The sequence below is a fragment of the Condylostylus longicornis genome, unplaced genomic scaffold (genome assembly GCF_029603195.1).
Source record: "Condylostylus longicornis isolate FDR11 unplaced genomic scaffold, ASM2960319v2 ptg000163l, whole genome shotgun sequence".
In the NCBI taxonomy this organism is placed as follows: Eukaryota; Metazoa; Arthropoda; class Insecta; order Diptera; family Dolichopodidae; genus Condylostylus; species Condylostylus longicornis.
In genome coordinates, this window is record NW_026578131.1 from 1,350,982 (window position 1) to 1,372,611 (window position 21,630).

At 27.4% G+C, this 21,630-nt stretch overlaps 2 protein-coding genes across 2 annotated transcripts in view; both read right to left on the bottom strand.

Moving 5' to 3' along the window:
• Window positions 1-793: 793 nt before the first annotated feature.
• Window positions 794-1,409, bottom strand: LOC129616224 (putative ATP synthase subunit f, mitochondrial). Its single transcript, XM_055531755.1, has 2 exons — window positions 1,248-1,409; window positions 794-1,153 (listed from the first exon to the last, which is right to left on the bottom strand). Exons 1-2 carry the CDS (start codon window positions 1,324-1,326, stop codon window positions 909-911), a joined length of 324 nt encoding a protein of 107 aa, XP_055387730.1. The 5' UTR covers window positions 1,327-1,409; the 3' UTR covers window positions 794-908.
• Window positions 1,410-5,417: 4,008 nt separating this feature from the next.
• LOC129616207 (rho GTPase-activating protein 92B-like) overlaps window positions 5,418-21,630 on the bottom strand; it is a 28,140-nt gene continuing 11,927 nt past the window's right edge. The window contains exons 2-5 of the mRNA XM_055531713.1: window positions 8,642-8,874; window positions 8,265-8,440; window positions 7,100-8,198; window positions 5,418-7,040 (exon numbers count right to left, since the gene is read on the bottom strand). Coding sequence (XP_055387688.1) covers window positions 5,674-7,040; window positions 7,100-8,198; window positions 8,265-8,440; window positions 8,642-8,874 — 2,875 coding nt within the window. The 3' untranslated portion in view covers window positions 5,418-5,673. The remainder of the gene's footprint in view (window positions 7,041-7,099; window positions 8,199-8,264; window positions 8,441-8,641; window positions 8,875-21,630) is intronic.

Sequence of the window (21,630 nt, forward strand, 5' to 3'; positions counted from 1 at the left end):
CATAAAACTTTAAATTTGATATAAAATCTTGACATTATAAAAAATCATTTCTGTCACCCGTATATAAAATTAATAGTAGATTTCTTGAGGTATACAAATTGCTGACAATTAAACTGTCAATTATATAAGAACCAGTTAGGAATTTTTATTTGTACTTAATCGAAATACATAGTTCATTCGTAGATTACAATATGCTGCCTATTAAACCTAGGAAAACTATATAGATTGCGACCACAAGGCAAAGAATTTCCAATCAAAACTCGATGTTTGTATTTTGATGATTATACATTAGAAATTTTAGTTGTCAGAAATAATTTCGAATGTAGAAAATTAGATTACGAAGAGCTGTTGCTAAAAATTTAATTTAATGCAAAACTATTGAAAATTGCTGTAATAGCAAAACTCATTTTCTGACAAGGTTGCAAGCCACGTTATAATTCTCTTTAGAGAAGTGTAAGAAGTGTACTCCCATACTCAATCTAGAACTTACAATCTAAAAAATATCCGTACAATTATTCATTTAGTTATTTTTTTTTAAACTACAATTTAGATTCATGCTGCAAACCACGTTTTGCGTACTGTAAAAACCATAATCTCTATTGACATCACTACAATTAAAGCGCAAACTACATTTTCCTATCTTGTAATTTGTACACCCACTTTACACAGCACGATTTTTGCATTACGCAAAAAAAAACTGAATGCAATATTCCCATGTATGTAAATAAGATTTTTTTTTAAAATATTGTTTTAAGTTTCGAAAACGTACTATATGTATAATAATAGCCAGATATACAAATTATATTTCTATTCCGATTTAATTCATACTAGTTTATATTTCACATATAATATGTAAGTATATAACAATGCATTCAAATTGAATCACTTGCATTAGGTTAAGAAGCTGGTTAATGGTATTTATAATTTCTATGATGTCTCATTTTTCCATAATTTATGAGATAGAAAAACGTCATAGCAGCAAATGTTAATTGAAAAAATGGTGCAATTCCAGCACGTTTCGGTTGCACGTATTTGTGTTGCCAACGCCAATATGCTCGAGAAAATGCTCCAGCGATAGCCTGTGGACTTTTATTACGACGGCTAATCCAACTTCCAATTTCTGAAAGCTTTACTTGCCCAAAAGGTATATCAGCTAAAACAAGGAGTTAATTATTGTTACAGTTGAAATTTTATTATGTAATTATGAAGAAATAACCTTAAGTTATTTTTGCTTGTTTTTCACTTACCTTTGCCATAATAACGTGCTGGATCATATGGACCATGAACTTTAGGATTATAGTCAGCTGGATAATCACCTAAAGCCATATTTTAAAATTGATTCAATAAAGAATTAAGAATAGAAATTTTTTGCCCAACACGATCTATGGGGTAATAAATTTTCTCAAAAAAAAAATGATATATGTCAAAATATTCGATGTTGGATTGCTGGAAGACTTTTCGATATCAAAAAAGTGTGCCCGTTTTGTTACATTTGCAAAGATAAGTTACAAATTACACAGTCGTATGAATTAAGTTTTTGACTCAATTTAATGAGAAGACGTGAAAATCGATGTTCCAAATTTCATTTATGTATACAAATATTTATATACATAATTTTCCTTTAACAAGACAAAAATTAAAAAATAATTAAGTCAAATTTTTAATCCTGAGTCAGAGAATAGTGAAGACAAAAAGTTTTAAAAGTACTCCTACAAAAACAACGGATATCCGATAACTCATTTATTAAAAATAATAAGGCCAATTTGAAGTAACTTGGTTAAAAATAGCTGAAATATTTTTTGACGACGCCAAATTATAATCTAACTCTTGCAGTTCCTGAAAAATATCTTTTTAGGACAAAGTTTTCTGGGTAAATCGAAAAATGCACAGCTGCTTTCCAATTTTCAGCGGAAAATAATTTGTGTCCATACTTTCAAAATATTTTTTGTAAATAAAATGAATCGATAAATATCGACAGAAAATCAATGATATATTTAGCAAATAGATATCGTTAAAAATTAATTGATATATATCGACATTTCAATATTATCCTCTAAAGGCTGGTAGTAAAACGAATCTGGAATTCTTAATTTAATAGAACTAAAAAAGTTCATTTTGGCTTTGTTTTGAACCTATTACATATTCTCTTGTTATCTCTAATTAGAGCAGCCTGTAGATACTAAAAATACTAAACCCAAAACCCATAATTTTAACAATAATAGTAGTAATAATAGCAATAATGCTATTATTGTTAAAATTGTGCTATATAAAATAGCAATAGTGCTAATTGCAACTATTAAAAAAATTAATAAAAATAGTAATAAAAATAGAACTTATAACAGTAATAATAACAATAATAGTAATAACATTAAGAATGACAACAGTAACATTAGAAAGAAAATAAAAAAATTTAGTAATAAAAGAAGTAAAAATAAAAAGAAATCCATATCAATAATAACAAAGGCAATAATTTCAAAGACAAGAGTAAAAATTGTAATAATGTTGATCTTAATAATAGTTCTAATAATAATAGTAATAATTATAGTAACAGTAATAATAATAACAATAATAATATAAATAATAATATCCATTCAATTAATTTTAGTGATACGGGTTCTAATAACGGTACCTACTCGAACTTTGTCTGTGGGGTACTTATAAAGGGCCGTGAGTATGTAACCATAGTAAAGAGAGACCAATTCCTTCGAGTATTGGGGCGGTCTCGTCCAATACCTCATCCCAAGCCTTTATTCATCCTATTTTACCACCCATTGTCCGGGTTCTAATAACGGTACCTACTCCAACTTTGTCCGTGGGGTACTTATGCAGGACCGTGAGTATGTAACCATGCAAGAGAGAGACCAATTCCTTCGAGTATTGCGGCGGTTTCGTCCAATACTTCATCCCAAGCCTTTATTAATCCTATTTTACCACCCATTGTCCGTATGACCAAGAAAGCAATTGAGAAGGGAGACAGCATCTATGTTTTATCGCGTTTGAGGAAACACAGCGTGTACAATAACTTTTAATTATACCTTGCTTATTTAAATGACGCGGCGAGTCGCATACACTATGACGGCAAGATTACACTTAGTATTAAAGTTTTTATTAAAGGGAAAGGTCTTCTGGTAGATTATGTGCCTTTGCTTAAGACTTTCAAAAGATACCATGAGACTCCTATCATGGTTCAGACAAAATGTTCGGGATTTTAGGACTAAAGCAAGTACCATTGTATTTTATTCCTCTGTAATGGAATGTGATATCTTTTTTTTTGAAGGAAACGTATGTAGGTCTCTATCAATAGTTTGGATCTATTTGGTCTTTCAGTTTCGGGAGATAATCGCAGTTTTAATTAATTGACTTTTAAACAACTTTTAGTGGTGGGTTGTTATATTCTACCTAATTCTAATTCTGGCATGTTTATTAAACTTTCGTCATTGGTTGAAAGTATATGCAATTATCTTAAGCTGGAGGATTGAGTGTTGATTTTTGGATAGCCTTTGATAACGTAATCATTTTGAAGCTGAAATTATTGGGATTTTCTGATAATTTTGTAATTATATAAGGCTTGGTTCCTACCTTCCGGCAGAAAATACAGAGTAGCTCTTCGTTCGTCAGTGTCATCGCCCTCTTTGGCAAATTCTGGGGTTCTCCAAGCTAGTCATTTGGGACCACTGCTTTTCATCATCGCTGTTAATGATGCTGCATCTATTTTTAATTGCAGTGAAGTGTTAATTTATACTGATGATATGAAGACTTTCAAAAACATCCGTTCTATAACTGATGCAATTTCTCTTCAAAATGATTTAAATAACTTTTATGGATGTTTTACTAGTGACAATTTGAAAATAATGTGAACAAGTGTGCATTGATCTGTTATTCTTGACTGAAATAATCGGTGGTGTTAGAATATATATTAAATGACTAAAGTCTTACAACAGCTGGTTCACTTTGACGGTAAATTGACGTTTCCAAATCACTATAATTATATGATTGGCAAGACGGGGTCGATGTTAGATTTTATTAAACGCTGGCCTAAATAGTTTAACTACTCTTACATTTTGAAGTCCCTATATTCATCTTTTGTTCGCCCTCATCTATGACCGCGTCTCATCATTACAACATTCATATTAATAGTACTGAATAGGCTTAAGGTGATTATTATAGATATTTAATTATTCCGTCTTATCTAATGTATAATAAAATTGTAATATATGTACATATGTATGTGCATGTATTGTGATTTTTAATTTATTTGTGATATTTAATTTGTTAATTGTTATAAGTCAAAATTTGTTTTCTAAATTTGCTTTCTATAATATATATACATAATATGTACATATTATGTTAAAATTTAAAGATTGTTAAAATTTTTAAGTTAAGTTTTAGAACCATGTAATATGTTTGAGCTAAATATTGTAATAAAATTAAATATGTATATGGATCAGTATGTAATACATACATACATATGTACGTCATATATAAAATTTTTCAATTTCATTGCCTTTTGCGAATTGTGTAATAATCTAAATTCTAATACATATTACATACTTATGTACATGCCTCAACCTTTTTAAAATGCTTTTCTTGTGGTTGAAATGGATAATTGGCCCTTATAATATTTTCATTCGTATAGCAAATTTCTCTTTATTTGACAATTATCTGCATTTGTATAGTGGCTTTTAACATTGTTTTACTCGATCCCACTAAAATATAAATTTGGTCCCGTGGTCTCTTTCTACTTAAAAATTTTTTTATACTCAACCACAGAGCGTATAAATAAGTTGTTTCATAAATAAAATCGTAATCCAGAAACAATGTCCACGAACACTAATAAAAAATATCTGTAAAATGAGTAAATTATATGTATGTATGTATATCATCACAAAAAAAATTTTACCCCCAATTTTAATTAACGCGGCTACTTGGCTCTTTAAATTAATTATTTGAGCAGTTTTTACGATTAAAACCGGTATAATTTTAGTTTATAATTAATAATAAAAAAAAAATAAAGACAAAAAAAAATTAAATTATAGAATTAAGTCAGGTAAAAACTTAGGTTAAGGCAAGTATGATATTTGAAAGTTTAACAAATTTTAATTTTATTGTTTGTTGCCTTAATTAGAAAATTAGCTTTGATAAAGTGAGTATGTAGCGAAATATATAATAATTAATAAAAGTATTTTATTCTGAATAAAAGGGGGTATTCTTTTCATACACCTAAAGGAAAAAGTATGGATACCTACGTATTTTGTTATTTGAGCCATTAGCAAATTACATATTATAGGTATTACATATTTATAATTATTTATAATTATATTAAAATCGATGTAAATTTTATTTATTTAAAAATAATGGTATATGAACGTAGTTATTTTAATATTTTTAAATAAAAATAATGAAAAAAATATGGTAAATGTTTTTCGATTTAATTTATTTTTTAAATGTTAAAAAGCACAGAAATAGTGATAACCTTAGGTAATTCACTTAACAATATAAAACATAACAATACTATTCCAAAGTTTCTAAAAAAAATAAAAATGTAATTTTGAGTTAATAACTAAAACGCAAAACTTAGAAGGAAACTTAACATTTCAAATATTGAATTAATAAAAAAAATTAAATTTTATTTTGTTTCTAAAATTTGTTCGATTAAAAAGTTATCTTGTTTTTTTATAAATGCGTAGAATCACCTAAAGTACCATCAGACTTTCGTCGATTTGTTGGTGGAGGTGGCGCTGGTACTTGGGGTCTTTTAATATTTTGATTTAAACCACGCGGTGAAATTGGCACTTGATTGGTTGGTGTTGTCGTAGTTGTGGTAGAGTTTGTTGTATTAGTTGTTTGGCAATTTGTGTTATTTGAAGTGTTATTAGATATAAAGTTAGTTGCACCAGTTTCCATAAGTATAAAATCCTTTGTTGATGATATTGCACTATCAGCAAAAGTTGCAGAATTTTCAAATAATTTTGTAGGCTTAGGTTTTGGTGTGACTGATGTACAACCGGTTGATGTATTATTACTTGTAACTGAAGAGGGTGTGGATGTAGTTTTTGTTGTTTCGCCTGTTGTACCCACATCAATAATAGCAACTTGTTGTTTATCAACACTATAAAACTGAGCACGTTCTAAAGTAGTTACATGGTTACCGCCGCTGTTATTTGGGCAACTAGATAAACTATTAGTCGAGCATAAACTATTCGTACTATTAGCTAAATTACTGTTTAAACTTTTTACAGAAGTACCATTGGCATTGTTATTGTTGTTATTTTGTGCGTTTGAGCTTGCTGGAGATCCGGATGAGTTCATCCTAAAGCTTGAAGCCTTTTTTATGGACGTCGTAGCATTATTACTTTCCAGGCTATTACTATTGTTACTTGTTTGTGATGAATTACCATTTAAAGAAACTAAATTTTCGGCATGTCGATTAAACTCAGATTGAAATGCGTTATCAGCTCGAAAACTTGTTGGCCGCATAAGGGTAACCGGTCTTTCAGGTATTGAGGGCTTTTCACGTATTTCAGGTTTTTCTCTTAATATACTTTGCTGTGATATAGTTGGCGCAGTTTCTTCGATAGGCGTGATCGACAAATTTTCAGTACTTTTTGTAATATTTAAAATAGTTCTAGGCATTGCAACAGGTTTTGGAGGAATTTTTTCATTCGACCGATTTTTATAGGTTGCCCTATTTAAAGTAAAAGAGTCAACTGGTTGATTTGCAGGCCGCGGTGGTTTATCGGGTTTGACTTGATTTTTTTCTGATGCATAAACAGTTTGAGAAGTTCCATCGCATTTTTGTGTCGATTGCGTGTTTGACACACTAATCTGATGATTTCCGTTTTGAGTTAAAGACGAATTTGTGCTTGTCGAAGAAGTTATTGATGGAGGTATTTTGTTTACAGTGTGTGGGGGTGTTGGAGCAGAAGCTTTGTTGTGCTTTCGTCTCGGTAATAATTTAGGGCTGCCACTTTGTGATGGACTAGCGTCTGATAAAGAATCATTGGAATGACTACGGCCAATCGATGCACTATCTGTTACTCCTAAAACAATAAGTACGAGTTATGACAATTTGCATAATAATTTTCACAATATCACTTACCTATTAAAATACGACTAGTATCATGACTACTGCTTCTTGAATGTGTTTGAAAGCCTATTGTCGGGTTTTGATTTTGCTGACTGCTTGTTGATTGTGGTTGTATTTCATTACCTATTTGCTGACTATCATTTATTATACTAGACGACATCATTGTATGACTATTGGTATTATGATTAATATTGCTAATAGATATTTCGTCTGCAAATAATTTATCTTTTATCATCAATGCGAACTCTACTTCCGCGCCATTGAAAAAGAAATCCCAGTCACTGACTAAAAGATCAACTATGGTATTTACATTTGCTGAACTAGACACTTGCAATGAAAATGTTTGACTATCCTTTGATGAATCTGGTGGCCAAAGTATATTTGGTGACATAACTATGGCAATATTTTGCGATGTCATTTTATTTTTATCACTATGTTGACAAAAATGCCATAAAAATTTTGTCAAATATTTTAAATTATCATAATTTTCTTTCGGTAATTGATTCACAGCATTTTTAATAGCACTTTTTCTTTCAGCTATTGTTGAACGTTGTGCTGCAGATAAAAATTGCTCATACAAAGCAAAGGTTAATAATGGTTCTGGTAATTCTCTCAGATAAGATTTTAAAACACATGCCGCTAAATGAACATCTTGATAATCCTGCTGTAATGGTGGTATTGCATATTGAGCATCTATAGCATTTTTAAATCTTTTCAATTTTGTTCCAGCACAATTAACTCTTAATAGACCTTCTTCATTAAGGCCCCGTTCTAGTAATATTAAACAACATAATTCAATTACATATGATATTTCACGACCAGTCGAACTTAAATGATCTTTAAGTGGTACACCGAATATCTTTTTTTTTTTACAATTTTCGATATGACTGTTAATTTCATCTAAGTTTGAATCAATTTGTTTTAGGGATCTTTCATAAAAATTCCTTTGGCATTCCATTAAAGTTTTTATACATTTGCCAATTTCTTCATCTTTCGCAATTAATTCAAACATTTGAGCAGCATATGAATCACGTTCTTTTTCTAATTTAGTTTCCCATTCTTCTAAATCAGATTTCAACTGTTTTAATTTGGCATCATCATTGCGAGGATTCTAAATGAACAAAAAAAAAAATTAAGCTATACGTATTTTATTTACTCCCTTTTTAATATATCTTACATCACAAGCCTTTCTTATAGAGCTACATTCATTTAAATATCGAGACACAGCTCTTCTATGTGTTGCTATGTCTTGAATATCCTTCTCAAGGATAATTTTCAATTGTTTCGCTACTTTTTCATCCGTTTCAATTTCAGTATCAATAGCATTTTTAGCAATTTCCTTTTCTAACTCACCTAAAATTAAATACGAATTTGACAAATAATTTAGATATTTCTATTACTGGATACTATAATCGTTTTTGAATACTAAAACTTTTTTATCAATTTACTATGCAAACAAAAGCACTGATGTAAGCACCAAAAACAGTTCAAATTTTTTTTTCATAATTCTAAATACTTATTTATTAAATAGTAAGAATTAATATTGTTTTTTACCACATTTTTTCAGAATGTTACATAGCACCAAATCATTTGGTAATTGAATCGATGATTCTTCAAGTGCTTGTCCCAATTTGAATTCATGGACCTTTTTAATTCTTTTATCTCTTTCCTGATCTCCAGATGATGGGATAATTTTTTTATGTATTTTTTCCAAAACATCCTTATATTTTTCTACTTGTTTTTCAATCTTTGTAATTTCTTCATCTTTTGTATCTGAACGAGAAGATCTTGAAAATAAAATTAAGAAAAAAGAACAGTTTTGTTAGAAATTTTAAACAATGTAAATTTTTTAACCATTTTTTTTCATAAGTATGTACTATAATTTTTGGGTTAAGTAATAACGTAAGTATGTACATAATATATATTATTTTAAACAAAAATAAAGAAAAAAGCGAAAGGCTATTCAGTGAAGCTTTAACGCATTATTGGAAGTTAAAATTTTTTCAAAAACAAAAAAAAGTAAAAAAATTGTAACAAAATTAAGCTTGGTTCTCATTTTTTAATTTTGTTTGTTTAATTAAGAAATTTAATTAAAAGGCAATTTCATTTTATATATTAAAATATGTATGTGCATTTATTTGGCAATGCATGCAAAAAGTTTTTGAACAGCCACTCATAATAATAAAAAATGCGTAACTAATATAAATATATGTATTGGTTGACGTGCCAGGTGCAGCAGTTTCACCGCAGCCCAATTAGCATCACGCCGTCTTTGAACGTATGATTACAGATAGGATGATTCAAACGTGATGTTATTAGAAATGTAAATTTTAATACTGCACATCATAGATCAACTAGGTTCTGAAGTGGGGAGTTTTAACAAAAATTTTTTTACTTTTAATTTCACAAATTTCCAGAATATGATTTTGATCCAGAGTCGATGATGACGTAAATGTCGAAACTAGTAGGAAAATAATAAATATTCTAAAAATTTGTGGAATTAAAAGTAAATAAATTTTAGAATCATTGTAAAAAAATTTTTCTAATAATAAAAAGAAATTTGCGAAGCAATCGAATAAGGCCCCGGATTTTTATTTTATTACTGTTGAGATATTAACACAATTGCCGAGACAGGCATTGACATTATTAAAAAAAGTGACGAATGCAGCAGTAAACCTGAGATATGTTCCTAGTGCTTGGAAAGTAGCGGAAGTTATTATGATAGAAAAACTGGGGAAGCCCTTTAATAAGGTAAAGTCATATAGACCGATTTTTCTGAATGATGTGAAAACTTTTTGAAATATTTTTGTTCCAAGGCTGAACAAAGTATCAGTTTGGTTTAAGAACAAAACATGCAACAATCATTAGAGGAAAGACAAATATCTTTGACAATATCCCTGAACGTGGTTCAGGTGTTCGATAAGATTTGGCACAAATAGATACCTTCACCATTCGTGGAGTTACTTTAATCATATTTATCTGATAGGTTTTTTTTTCAAATTAAATAGGGCGAGGAGTATTCTACGGGAAATTAAGGCTGGTGTGCCTGAAGGTCTTTATTATACGTGCTTTTTACAAGAGATTTTTCACATTTATAGAGGGTGTAACTATGGCTACATTTGCCGACTGTAAAGCTTTTTTGGCAGTAAGCAATTAACTACATAAGTAAATAGACAAATAAATGGAAAATACAGCTAAATGAAAGTAGAAAGTGCAGATTCTACATGTAAATATCACAAACAAAAATATAGTCAACCCGTCGCAATTGAATTTGAATGTTGCTAAAGTATCAGTCTAAAACACAGTGAAATACCTAGGTAGGACTTTGGATATAAAGCTTAGATGGGAAGAATATGTAATGAAGAAAACAATAGAAGACAAATATAGAGAAAACTATTGGCTCCTAAGTCGTAGGTCTAGATTGGCAACATACAATAAGTTGTTAATATATAATTAAATGATAAAGCCTATGTATGAATATATCATTGCAAACTATGGAGTTCAGCCAGGCAAACACACATCAAATAAATATAAACTTTTCAAAAGAAGGTCCTTCGTAATGGTGGGTGCCCCCTGGTATGTGCGCAATAGTGTTATTCATAGGGATTTGGGTGTCCCCCAAGTAGAATACTGTCCCAAGTTTGAAACAGCATGTAAATGTTAAGGCATCTCGACTTATAGAGGAAGGTTTGGACAAAAATACTGAAGCGAACGAGACTTTTCGATTTAGCTTAAAGTGCTGTTATAGCATTTCCGTGTACCTTCTTTCACGAAATGTAGACACAGAAACACAATAGAGCAAAACTAACTGTTAGCCAGTTTGATTAGTTTTGAGAGTTATAAACTAGTCAAACTGATGAAATTGCTAACTGCACAGCTTTTGAAACTTCGTTCACATTAAGTGTAGAGCTTTCAAATAAACCTGCTATAGTTAATTATTAGCTTAAATTATATTGACTTGTTTGATTTGATTATATAAATTTTTATTTAAAGAACTATTAATTAACTATCACATACGAAAATACTCAATTATAAAAAGAAAAAAGTAAAAGACAAGCTAATGAATAATAACCATATAACTTTTAAATTTTTTTTCAATACCTTTTATTTTAACCTTGAGTTTACCAAACAATTGATAAGATAACATTTTTTATTTAATATTTATAGCAGTTTAATTACAATTTTTTGAAAAATTATAGATTTTCATTGTCAGAATAAATGCATGCATGTTTGGTAAAGACTTTTGAAAAATAAAACAATTTTGTTAGTTGCAAATAGAAAAATTTGTAGATTTTCGTAATTATTTTCAATCATACAATAATGAGAAATTTATTCGTAAAAGTAAAGATACAAAATGAAAAAAATCTTAGCAGAGTAAGTTACTTAAAATCGATTTTATACATATTTCCTGCAATTATTTTATATTAGAGCTCAATTTCTGCATAAGATTACTCTTATTCTAATTCTATTTTTTTCTTCTAATATATGATATTTCTTTTTACGGCAGTGTGGGCGCAAGTGAACGTCTAATTAACTTCATGACGCGTGAAACTTAACTTGACTAAATCGAAAACGTAACTCGCAAAAAAAAAAAAACGAAACCTCCACCTTCCTCGTGCCAAGCTCGGGCATTGAACACAGAAGTAAGTTATTCTAATTAAAATTTAAGTGAACTATTCAACGGTAAAAAGTAACCATATTCTCAATTTTATTTTGGAAGTATTATTTTTTTTTTGAAAATTATGAAAAACTTCTTTGAATCTCTTTATTTTCTCGTTTGTTTTTTTTGAATCAAGCCAGGTGAAATGAGAATTTCGGAAAATTTTTTATGTGCATAAATGTTTATCTAATAATGTTAACATTTAAAAAATCATATAATACAACAAATTCCAAAGATTGTTTTGGACATTTTCCAAAAAAACAAAAAAAAAAACGAGAGAAATAAAATGGGAAAAAATAAATAGTAAAATGTCCTTGCATGTTTATCTAGATGTACATAGGTTGGAATGTAAGTTTTGCTTTGAACACCTTTTTTTGTTAACCTTTATTACGTTAATAAGTAAGTTTTCAAAAATAGGGGATACAAACACAACTTCACATGTTCAAAAACTTATTCAAATTATTTGAACCAAAAATCTTTTTTTTTCTGCCTCTATTCGAGTTTTACAATTAGAAGCTAAATTAAGGAAAATAAAATTTTAGGAAGCCTTTAAATTTAAACTATTGTTAAATCAAATCACTTTTTAAAAAGTGTTCCACAATAATTTTAATATTTAAATAATGTTATGTTGTTCGATAACAGTAAATTAGATTGTTTTAGACATTAAAATGGTTTTATTTATTTATTATAACCGCAAAATATAAATAAATAGGTTTATATTGGCACTTTAGGCAAGTAATTTAGATGCGTATATTTCCAGTGTAATGGATGCATTCATTTAAAAAATTATCTCTCAATTTCTTCAAAATCCAATTTGATTACATACAATATAAAAAAAAAATACAGACCCCTACCCAAAAATGAAGCAATGGGCAAAAATATAGAATCACCTGCGTTTTTGTACTTTCAAATAATTATATTTCTGAATCTACATAGTATCATCACTACCTGGGAACTTAAAAGACCATAAAAACATTATTTTCTTTCTGTTTTAATTTTAGTATTTTTTTTAATTTTCACATATGGAAAATTTATTGTTAACTTTTACACTTTAGTAACGATCATTAACCTAAAAATAAGAAAAACAGAAAATTTAAAAAGAACACCTTTTGATCAGAAAACTTTGTCACAAAAATGATGATTCACAAAGAAGAGAGAATTAAAAAAACAACAGCAAAATAAAACAAACTGTTGTTTAGCTTTTGGCTGCTCAATTGTATGTGTGCCATACTACTCGTATCTTTATGTTTTATTTATTTTATTAATTGTGTCATACACCTTAATAGAAGAATCATATATGGCAGATATTATATTTTTACTTTTATTATTTACTTTAATTTGAAAATTGTTAAACATAGAAAGTTTTTTCTATTTTCTTTTTTAAATTATGTGTATAGAATTTTCAATACGTACATATATTTCAAAATTGAAACAAGCTGACAGTTTTTTTATTATTTTACTGATTTTCGCAACACGAAATTTTTTAGGACCAAAATTCATTTTGGAAATGTTATTTCTAACTGTTTTAATAGAATTATTAATATATTAAGTAGTAGAATCTAAAATTTTAATAGAAAAAAAAAATTTAAAATTATTTTTGGTTTACATGACTCAAGTACTTCTTTGACGACCCATCTTCTGCCAGGCTTACTAAACTCTGTTTGAATTTAGTAAGCCTGTCAGAAGAATTTACTGAATTTTCTTTCTAATTTTATTTCCTAAACTATTATTTGGTAAGTTTTATACCAAATAAGTTATATAGTTTTACACCAAGTTGAATTTTTTTTGATTATCGTAACTGTTGCTTTCACATTATTATGTATAAGAGCAATTTCAAAGCAAATTTTTAATTTAATTTGAACTATAAATTAGTTGTAGTACATTTCCAAAAATTGTGTTCAAAAATTTGTGAGTTAAAAACATGTGCATAGTTAATACAAAAGCAAAAAGTCATCAGATCTTCGAAATTGTGATGCATGTAGTATTATTTTTCTAATTTGTGTGTTTATTCCCAATTATTGGCGGATGGCCGAACATTGAGTGCTAACTCCCTTAAGTTTGATTCTTTCCGTTCGAGTGTTCATCCATTTTGGGAAACTTTATAGAAGAATTTCTTGAAATTATTTCTAAATACTTCTGTTCTTAATGAAATCAGAAATTAATTTTTTTTTTGATAATTTTTTTCATGTTTATAAAATTTTTAAAGTCCCTCTTAAATTTGTCATAATGTGGAATTTTTATTTCGTCTATTAATAAAATGAAATGTGCTAACTTCACAACCCATATTAGTCTAACCTGTTGTATTTTCAACAAATAATCCTTATTTGTTGAGAAATATTTATCATTATTAAATATAAATGATATTATGGAAATGAAAAAGATATTATTTTGTTTAAATAAAAAGAATATGTGTTCACATAAATTTGTTCCAATTGTTCAATAAAAAAATTTATGAATGAATAAGCAATTCATTCAATCGTAGATTTATTTTCTCTTTTAATTTCTTTATTTTATGAAAGATTTTGAATTGTAATTTCTATCTATTTGAAATTATTTCTGATTTAACGATACTAACTTGCCTAAACATATTAGAAATGCAGGCAATATTGGTCAAATGAAATTGACAAAGTTTAGTTATAACTAATAATTACGTTGTATATTTTAATAAAGCTAAGCAGGTTAATTTTAATCATGAAATTTTGTTTGAAAAACATGTGAATACTCGTATCATGATAATAAAATTTTATTCGACGTTAAATGATTGCTCGTAGATTATTTATCCGATACAAATGTATATCCTACAAATGTAGAGAGGTAAGTGTTAATTAAATTCAAAATAAAACTACATATATAAGAGTGAGTTACAATAATGTTGAGGTTCATTTTTCTCAATAATTGTGCCACAAATAAAAAGACCAAATCTTTTAGATAAATATAAAAACCTTTTTTTTCTTATGAGAGAAAAATGTTTACGGCAAATTTAACTCTACAACTGATTAGAAAACACATTTTTGAACAAATCTCATTACCTTTTATTTAATTTTTTCAACCAGTGATTTATTTTAATCGGTATGAAAACGTTTCAATTGATTAGAAAACCAGCAAAATTCTTTGTTTTACACAATTTCATACTAGAAACGAGCTTTACATCTATGTAAAATGGAAATTACCCTTCTATTTAAATATTACGTAAAAGTATAAAAAAAAAACACGAACAATGTAGGAACAGTGCATAACCGAAGGCATAGTGAACAGTACTATCTCGAAAAAAATTTGCAAATACATACATGTTATGTAATTGAATTTATTTAAAAAAATCTCTAAGGTTCTAGTTTTTATGCCACAAAATTGTCAATGAAATTCTTAGTAAAATCTATTTTTCGGCAATCTAATTTTGCTAAACAATTTTTATTATAATTAAAATTCCAACATTTAATTTTAATATAATTTATTAAGATCCCATCCCATGAAGTTTAAATTTTTGCAACGAGTATTAAAAAAATAAACTTCTGCAGAAAAAAGCAATATACGCACCATTCTCAAATGCAATGAATTTGCATGTTATTGTTTTTGTTTTCGAAATGAAAAACGATTTATTTCTACAGTATCTCTAAAGGAATGTCTAAAATTATGTTGGTGAAGTGATGAAACACAATTTAAGGTTATACAATATGTTTCTATTGACTTTATTTAAAAAAATAACACACAGAATAATCTGTTTTACAAAAGTGTTCAGTTGTTTAACAATCTACCATTAGAAATTAGAGACAAAACAAGCTTGAAAATTTAGAAGAATTGCCTTGTAAATTTTTTGTTGCATAGTGAAGTCACATGTTCTAATTTTCTGTAATGAGTTTTTTGAATTTTTGGCATTTATTGTTTAATTTATTTTCAATTTCCTATTTATTTTTTTTTGAAATCTTAATATTCTTGATCTATTGATATTAATTTAACTTAAATAAACTTATTAAATTTTATATAATATGATCTAATATTCTAATTGGATTAGAAATGAACTCTATGAGTTTTTTCCCTAGAATTAAAAATAGTATACATACTAATATTATTAAAAAAAAAATGTTTTATAGTAGAGTTTTGGCAAATACATAGTTAGGTTGACACACCGATATCCCATGAAAAATATAATTTTTTACAGTCTATCTAACAAGATAGATTTGTGAAATTTGGTACGATCACAATACCCACTTTTTTGTATACTATACCACTGGTAATATCGCTACTTAGAAAGTTTTCCAATGCAGTTTTTATTAAAAAACGACAAGGAGAATTTTTCGTTATCCAATTCAATAAAATTATTATTTCACACATTCATGCATAACTTATTCAATCACTAAGAATTTTAAATTTTCGATATTTTTTTTTCATATTAGTTACAATTTAAATGCATTTTTGTTGTTAATCATGCTGTTTTAAAAATATACATGTATAAAGTAATCGAAATTAATGGGGAAAATAAAACTTAAAAAAATAAAATAAAAAAGATGAAAAAAAATAATTATTTCCACTCCGATAGTTCAACGAATGGTTATCACTGAAACAGAGCAAACCGCGCTTCTTCCAGTATAGATTTAAATTTCTTTTTTTTTTAATTTTATATATCGGTATGGCAATTGATAAAACGTGTATGGGGGTTGCATTTATATTTGCAGACTTTCCTGTATAAAAATCGATAATTATAATTGTTTGATTGTTTACCACAATATTTTGTGCGGCGGCATGATTTAACTCGATATTTTTTTTAACGCAATAAAAGCATGTTCGTTCAAATTTTCATTGCTTGCAATGTAGCCGTCGTATTTTGCATTTCTTACAACTTCAGAATATGTAGTTTAAGTAAGCCTGTACTGGAGTTTGGCCGAAATCAACTGTTAAAAAGCCCTTATTTTTAATAAAGGCAACTGTTGTCATACTTAATGTGCAATTTCTAAAATTAATGTGTTGTTAGTTCACAAAATTAGAATGAAAAAGTTTCCCTTTTTAGCGTTTTTTTATATTTTCGTTTCCTTTAATTAATTTTAAAATTTTTAAAACTTAGCATTGAGACAAATAATTGTCAAAGATTCTTTTTTAAAATTGAAAATTAATTTACATATAACAAAAAAGTAAGAGCGAATCTAAATCATCTGTTTATAATTAATCACTTTACTTCTTTAACAGATTATGGACGGGTTTGAAGATTTGAAATAAAAAGTTTTTTGATGAGAGGTCGATAAATTAGTTCAATGTCTGAACAATTAAATACTATTTAAAATTAAAAATATCAAATAGGCAAATTCATATCCACTGACTCTAACAATTCAATTACTTTTTGCAATTAGTAAATGAAAATATTTTAAAGCTTAATCACACTTTACATTTAAAAAATGTATATAATTTTAACTCAATTATTCAATTAAATAGCTATGTTTACATGTGTCGTTTATTATGATGATCCAAAATATAAAAACATTAACAGTATATGTATATGTTGCTATTAATTTTGCAATTAAGTACACATAGGGGTACCGTACATTTAACAAGTTCTAGACCTTCAAAATTTCTCTAATTATTCCTTTACTTTTTATAATTTATTTAATTATACGTACATATTTCTTTTCTGGTAGTGCGTCGTTTTAGAAAATTTCATTTCCATTTTCATAAATATTCATTGTAATTTAAATAAAGCAATACAGAAAATTTTATTTTGAATAATTCACTTTCCATAATAAAAAGGCATTTTGGTATTTATCAGAAAAAAAAAAAATTATTTTTTTTTTTAAACGTGAACGTTAATGTAAGGTCTTTCGGGAATCCAAAGCACGACAGTTCTTATCCACAACGATTGTTATTACAATAGCGAACAAATATTCGAATTTGTACTAAAAAAAAACAAAAAAACGGGAGTATGTATCTACTCACAATTTTTTTCAATTATTTTGAAGTGCGTGCTAAAGTGAAGAAAAGATAAAAAAAAAAAACTAAAAATTTACGATCTTCTCTTCTACACTGATGACTCAATATTTAGTAATTTGTTAATTTTTTTTGTTTGAAAGTGTTATTCCCCGGCATAAAAAGTTTTTTTTTTTATTTTATGATACAATAAATAGTTTTTTTTATACCCTGCACGTTCGTGAAGGGTCGGCCTGCTCACTGCAGAATGAATTATTCCTTGCACAAATTGTGACAATCTTGGAATCGCTTGTTTAAATTTTGCCATGATGAAAATGATGCGGCTGAGCATATTTCTTGCTTTTATGAAGCATTGGCCAGGAGGTTCATTGGGCGATTGGTTCAGTAAAGGGGATATGTTGTAGCACTCTCGGATTTGTTGGAGGTGGCGCTAGAACGAATCTGTAATAACGTGAAGATTATAGGGTTAGCAGGCGCTTTGTATAAACGGTGGGACGTTACAATCAGTCTTTGTGGCTGCATTGATGATCACTTTACAAATCTGGTTTAAGGATGATCCCTGCCACTTTACAAATCTAATCTAATCAAGAAAATAAGTGAATATATTTCTTTTTTCTAAATTTTTGTATTTATTCTACAATTTTTCATTTACGTAAAACACTTCTATTTTTAATGAAAGAGAACGTAAATAATAACTTCGGGTTTTTGGATTTCATAAATAAATTGTAAATTTGTTGAATAACCAGCAATTTTCGAATTGAAAACTATAGTTTTTGTGGGGTATTTTTGTAACTATAGTTTTCAAAGTTTCACAAAAAATTCTCGTATCTTCTTATCAGATCATAAATTTAGTACAACAATTGCTCTTATATTTTCGTTGTCACATCTCCAAATTTTAGTTTATTTTATATGCTCAATTATGCATATACATATTATTATAAAAATATGTTTGATATGTATATATAGATAAGTGCATAAATATCTATATTTATTATACGGTTACAATTATATTCATTTACGTCTCATATACACATATAAACAAAGTTGAGGCTACATTTTATTTTTAGATTTAAAAGTAATTTGTATGCTCATATGATTAATTTTTAATCTGGAATGATTGCAAATTTTTATATATGTAAATGAATACATACATACGTACGTATGTACATTTTTTTGCATATTTGTATGTGAGTAAAATTTTATTATTTAAACGAAAAATTGGAGAAATCATTGAAGGGAGAATAATAATATTTTTCCAAAAAAAATTTGATTACGTTAAAATACATAAATTATTTCTAAAAGACTAATTGAGCCGCCTTTAACAATTTTCAGTAGATTTTATTATTAATGTGCGAAAAACTAGAAAATCTTTAGCTATTAACTGGTATTTCCATTCTATTTTCTTAAAGGGTTAATATATAAGAATATGGCAATTGTGGAGCACTATTATACAAAAAACTTCTTTAATTTTACCATTGAGAGCTAAAGTGATCAATAACAGATTTGTAATATGAAATATTACAATTTCTCTTATACATATACTCATATACATACATATATGTAACAGAATTATCAAGGATGATTTTTAAATTGGTTTTTTTTTCTGCAACAAAACAAATGAAATTCTTAAAATTTTAGAAATTTGGTTTATTTCGAATATCCAAGTTTCAAAGTGAACTTTGAAACTAATTTAAACAAACAAATACAAAACAAATGCACGATATGAAGTTCAAGTTTACATACATAATGCATTTCAAATTTAAACAAAAAATATATGTACACACATATAAATATAAAATAATTATGTAAGTTTGACGCATGAAAAAAGTACGAACGTAAACTTTATATTAGAATTTTACAAAAAAAAAACAAAAATAATTTTTCATCGAAAAGAAAGAAATAAAAATTCAATAAAAATTCAATGTCAAAAATATTTTTTTTTCAATTATTGTGATATTTTACTTGCTCCAAGTTTATTGAAATTTTTATTTACTTTAAGTAAAGAAAAATTATGAACGTACATAAATAAATGTAAAATATAACGCAAGTAAAAGATTTTTATTTTCAATATGTATTTTTGTTTTTATTTACATACACATACATACATATGTATGTATACGTAAACACATTGACATGCTTAAAAGAGAAGAAGTGTGATGAGTCTTTAAAATATATTATTACTCACTTTTCATCATTGTTCAAGATTTGAACGAGCTTACGTAGAAGAACTAATTAGAATTCTTATAAAAATAATTTATTAATTTGTTATTCCTATATACACACATACATTTGGACGCTCGTAATATCATTATTAATTATAAAATAATAATAAATTAATGCTATTCGAGAATAATTAATTACACCTGAAAATTAAAAGACATTATGGCAATGAATATTTAACGGACTACCATATTAAAATGAATTATAATGTGGTGCTTTTTTTTAACCAATTGAATACAGATATCTAATGAGTATGTATGAAAGCAACGAGCAATTTCAAGTTCCAATTTAAAGTAAATTTACTACATACCAATACTATTTTTAGCAAAATATTAAACATCTAACTATCAATCAGTTCTCATAATACAATTATTTCAAATGAGGGATTGAAACAAAAAACAAAACCTTGTATCTGTAGGCATCCAATGCTCTCTAAAATCAAGTGTCTTGTGTTTCCCCACATCAAATTGTAATACGGAGAAGAAATTAAAGGCAATGACAGCAATTTTATCATTTGGCATTTAAAACAAAATCATTGAAATATTAAAATCAAATCCGTCATTTTCAGAAATTGCTATACATTTTGAAAGAACTTTGGTAATGTTGAAAAATATTTTGCTTAAACAATTCAGGTATGGACTCAGGTGTACCAATTTTCATTTCATACTTTTTTTCTATACTCATTGCATTTTTTAGGTGGTTTGATTTATTGGCAAACACGGGAAGAAAATTTGACGAGCCTACCGAAATATCCGCATATTATGAGTGTGCTAGATACTAAAAAAACAGTAGCATTCAATTGTATATCTTGTAGAACCTGCATATACTCTCTGATGAAAGTTTTGATTGGAATAGCTCCATCGGGATTTATTAAAGCAATAAAGCAATATTCAATTTATGTGAATTGATTGAAAATATCAACCAGGTGATCCAGTCACAGTAGATAAGGAATTTTGGTTGCAAAAGTTGGAGTACGTTTAATTAGGTCAGACTCCGATTTTAATAGTTTACATAATGGAGAAATTTCAAGGAGTATTCTAACGTCGCGACTGCTGGAGTTTCAGTTGAAAGGAAAATTCAAAAATTAAAAATGTTTTGGCCAATAAAGTACCAGAAAGTGTGATAACAGCTGTTGATGCTATTTCAAATTTAGGACTGCCAATTTAATTGTATAAATAAATTACTTCAAATTTTTTTAATTTAGTATATTTAGATATTTTATTTAAAAATAAAAATATCGCGTTATGCTATTCTCGTACATATGCAAAATAAAAATTTTTCTATACCTCACTAGATGTCTCAAAATTGACATTTAATATAACCAATAATTATATTCTTTTATTCCGTCAGAAAAAATCTTATGTTAAATAGTGTTTACACATAGACTTCATTAGAGTCTGGAGACTAAATCTTAGTTTTTGCCAGAGGTTTATGTAACCAATGCCTAACTGAAAGTATTTGAACAACATTGTTTTTTGATAATATGTCCTCCTATATAAAGAATATTAGTCTACTGAAAAAATTATGCATAAATTACCTAAAAATTTAATAATATTAGTATGACATGTTTGACATTTTTTCAGTTAGTAATTTTAAATCACGGCCTAAATTTATGCATTATTTTTTGAAAAATATTAAATTTATATGAATTAAGAACATATTAACATTATCTTAGTTAATATACATCTATGTTAATGCTATGCATTTGAAAAGATACCGGCTTTGACAAATAAAATATGCATATGTACGTAAA

Excerpts from the sequence above, each read along its gene's own strand:
- LOC129616224 (XM_055531755.1), bottom strand. The coding sequence starts at position 1,326 with ATGGCTTTAGGTGATTATCCAGCTGACTATAATCCTAAAGTTCATGGT. Across the intron at positions 1,154-1,247 it reads AGCACGTTATTATGGCAAAG|CTGATATACCTTTTGGGCAA; the intron begins GTAAGTGAAAAA and ends TCCTTGTTTTAG.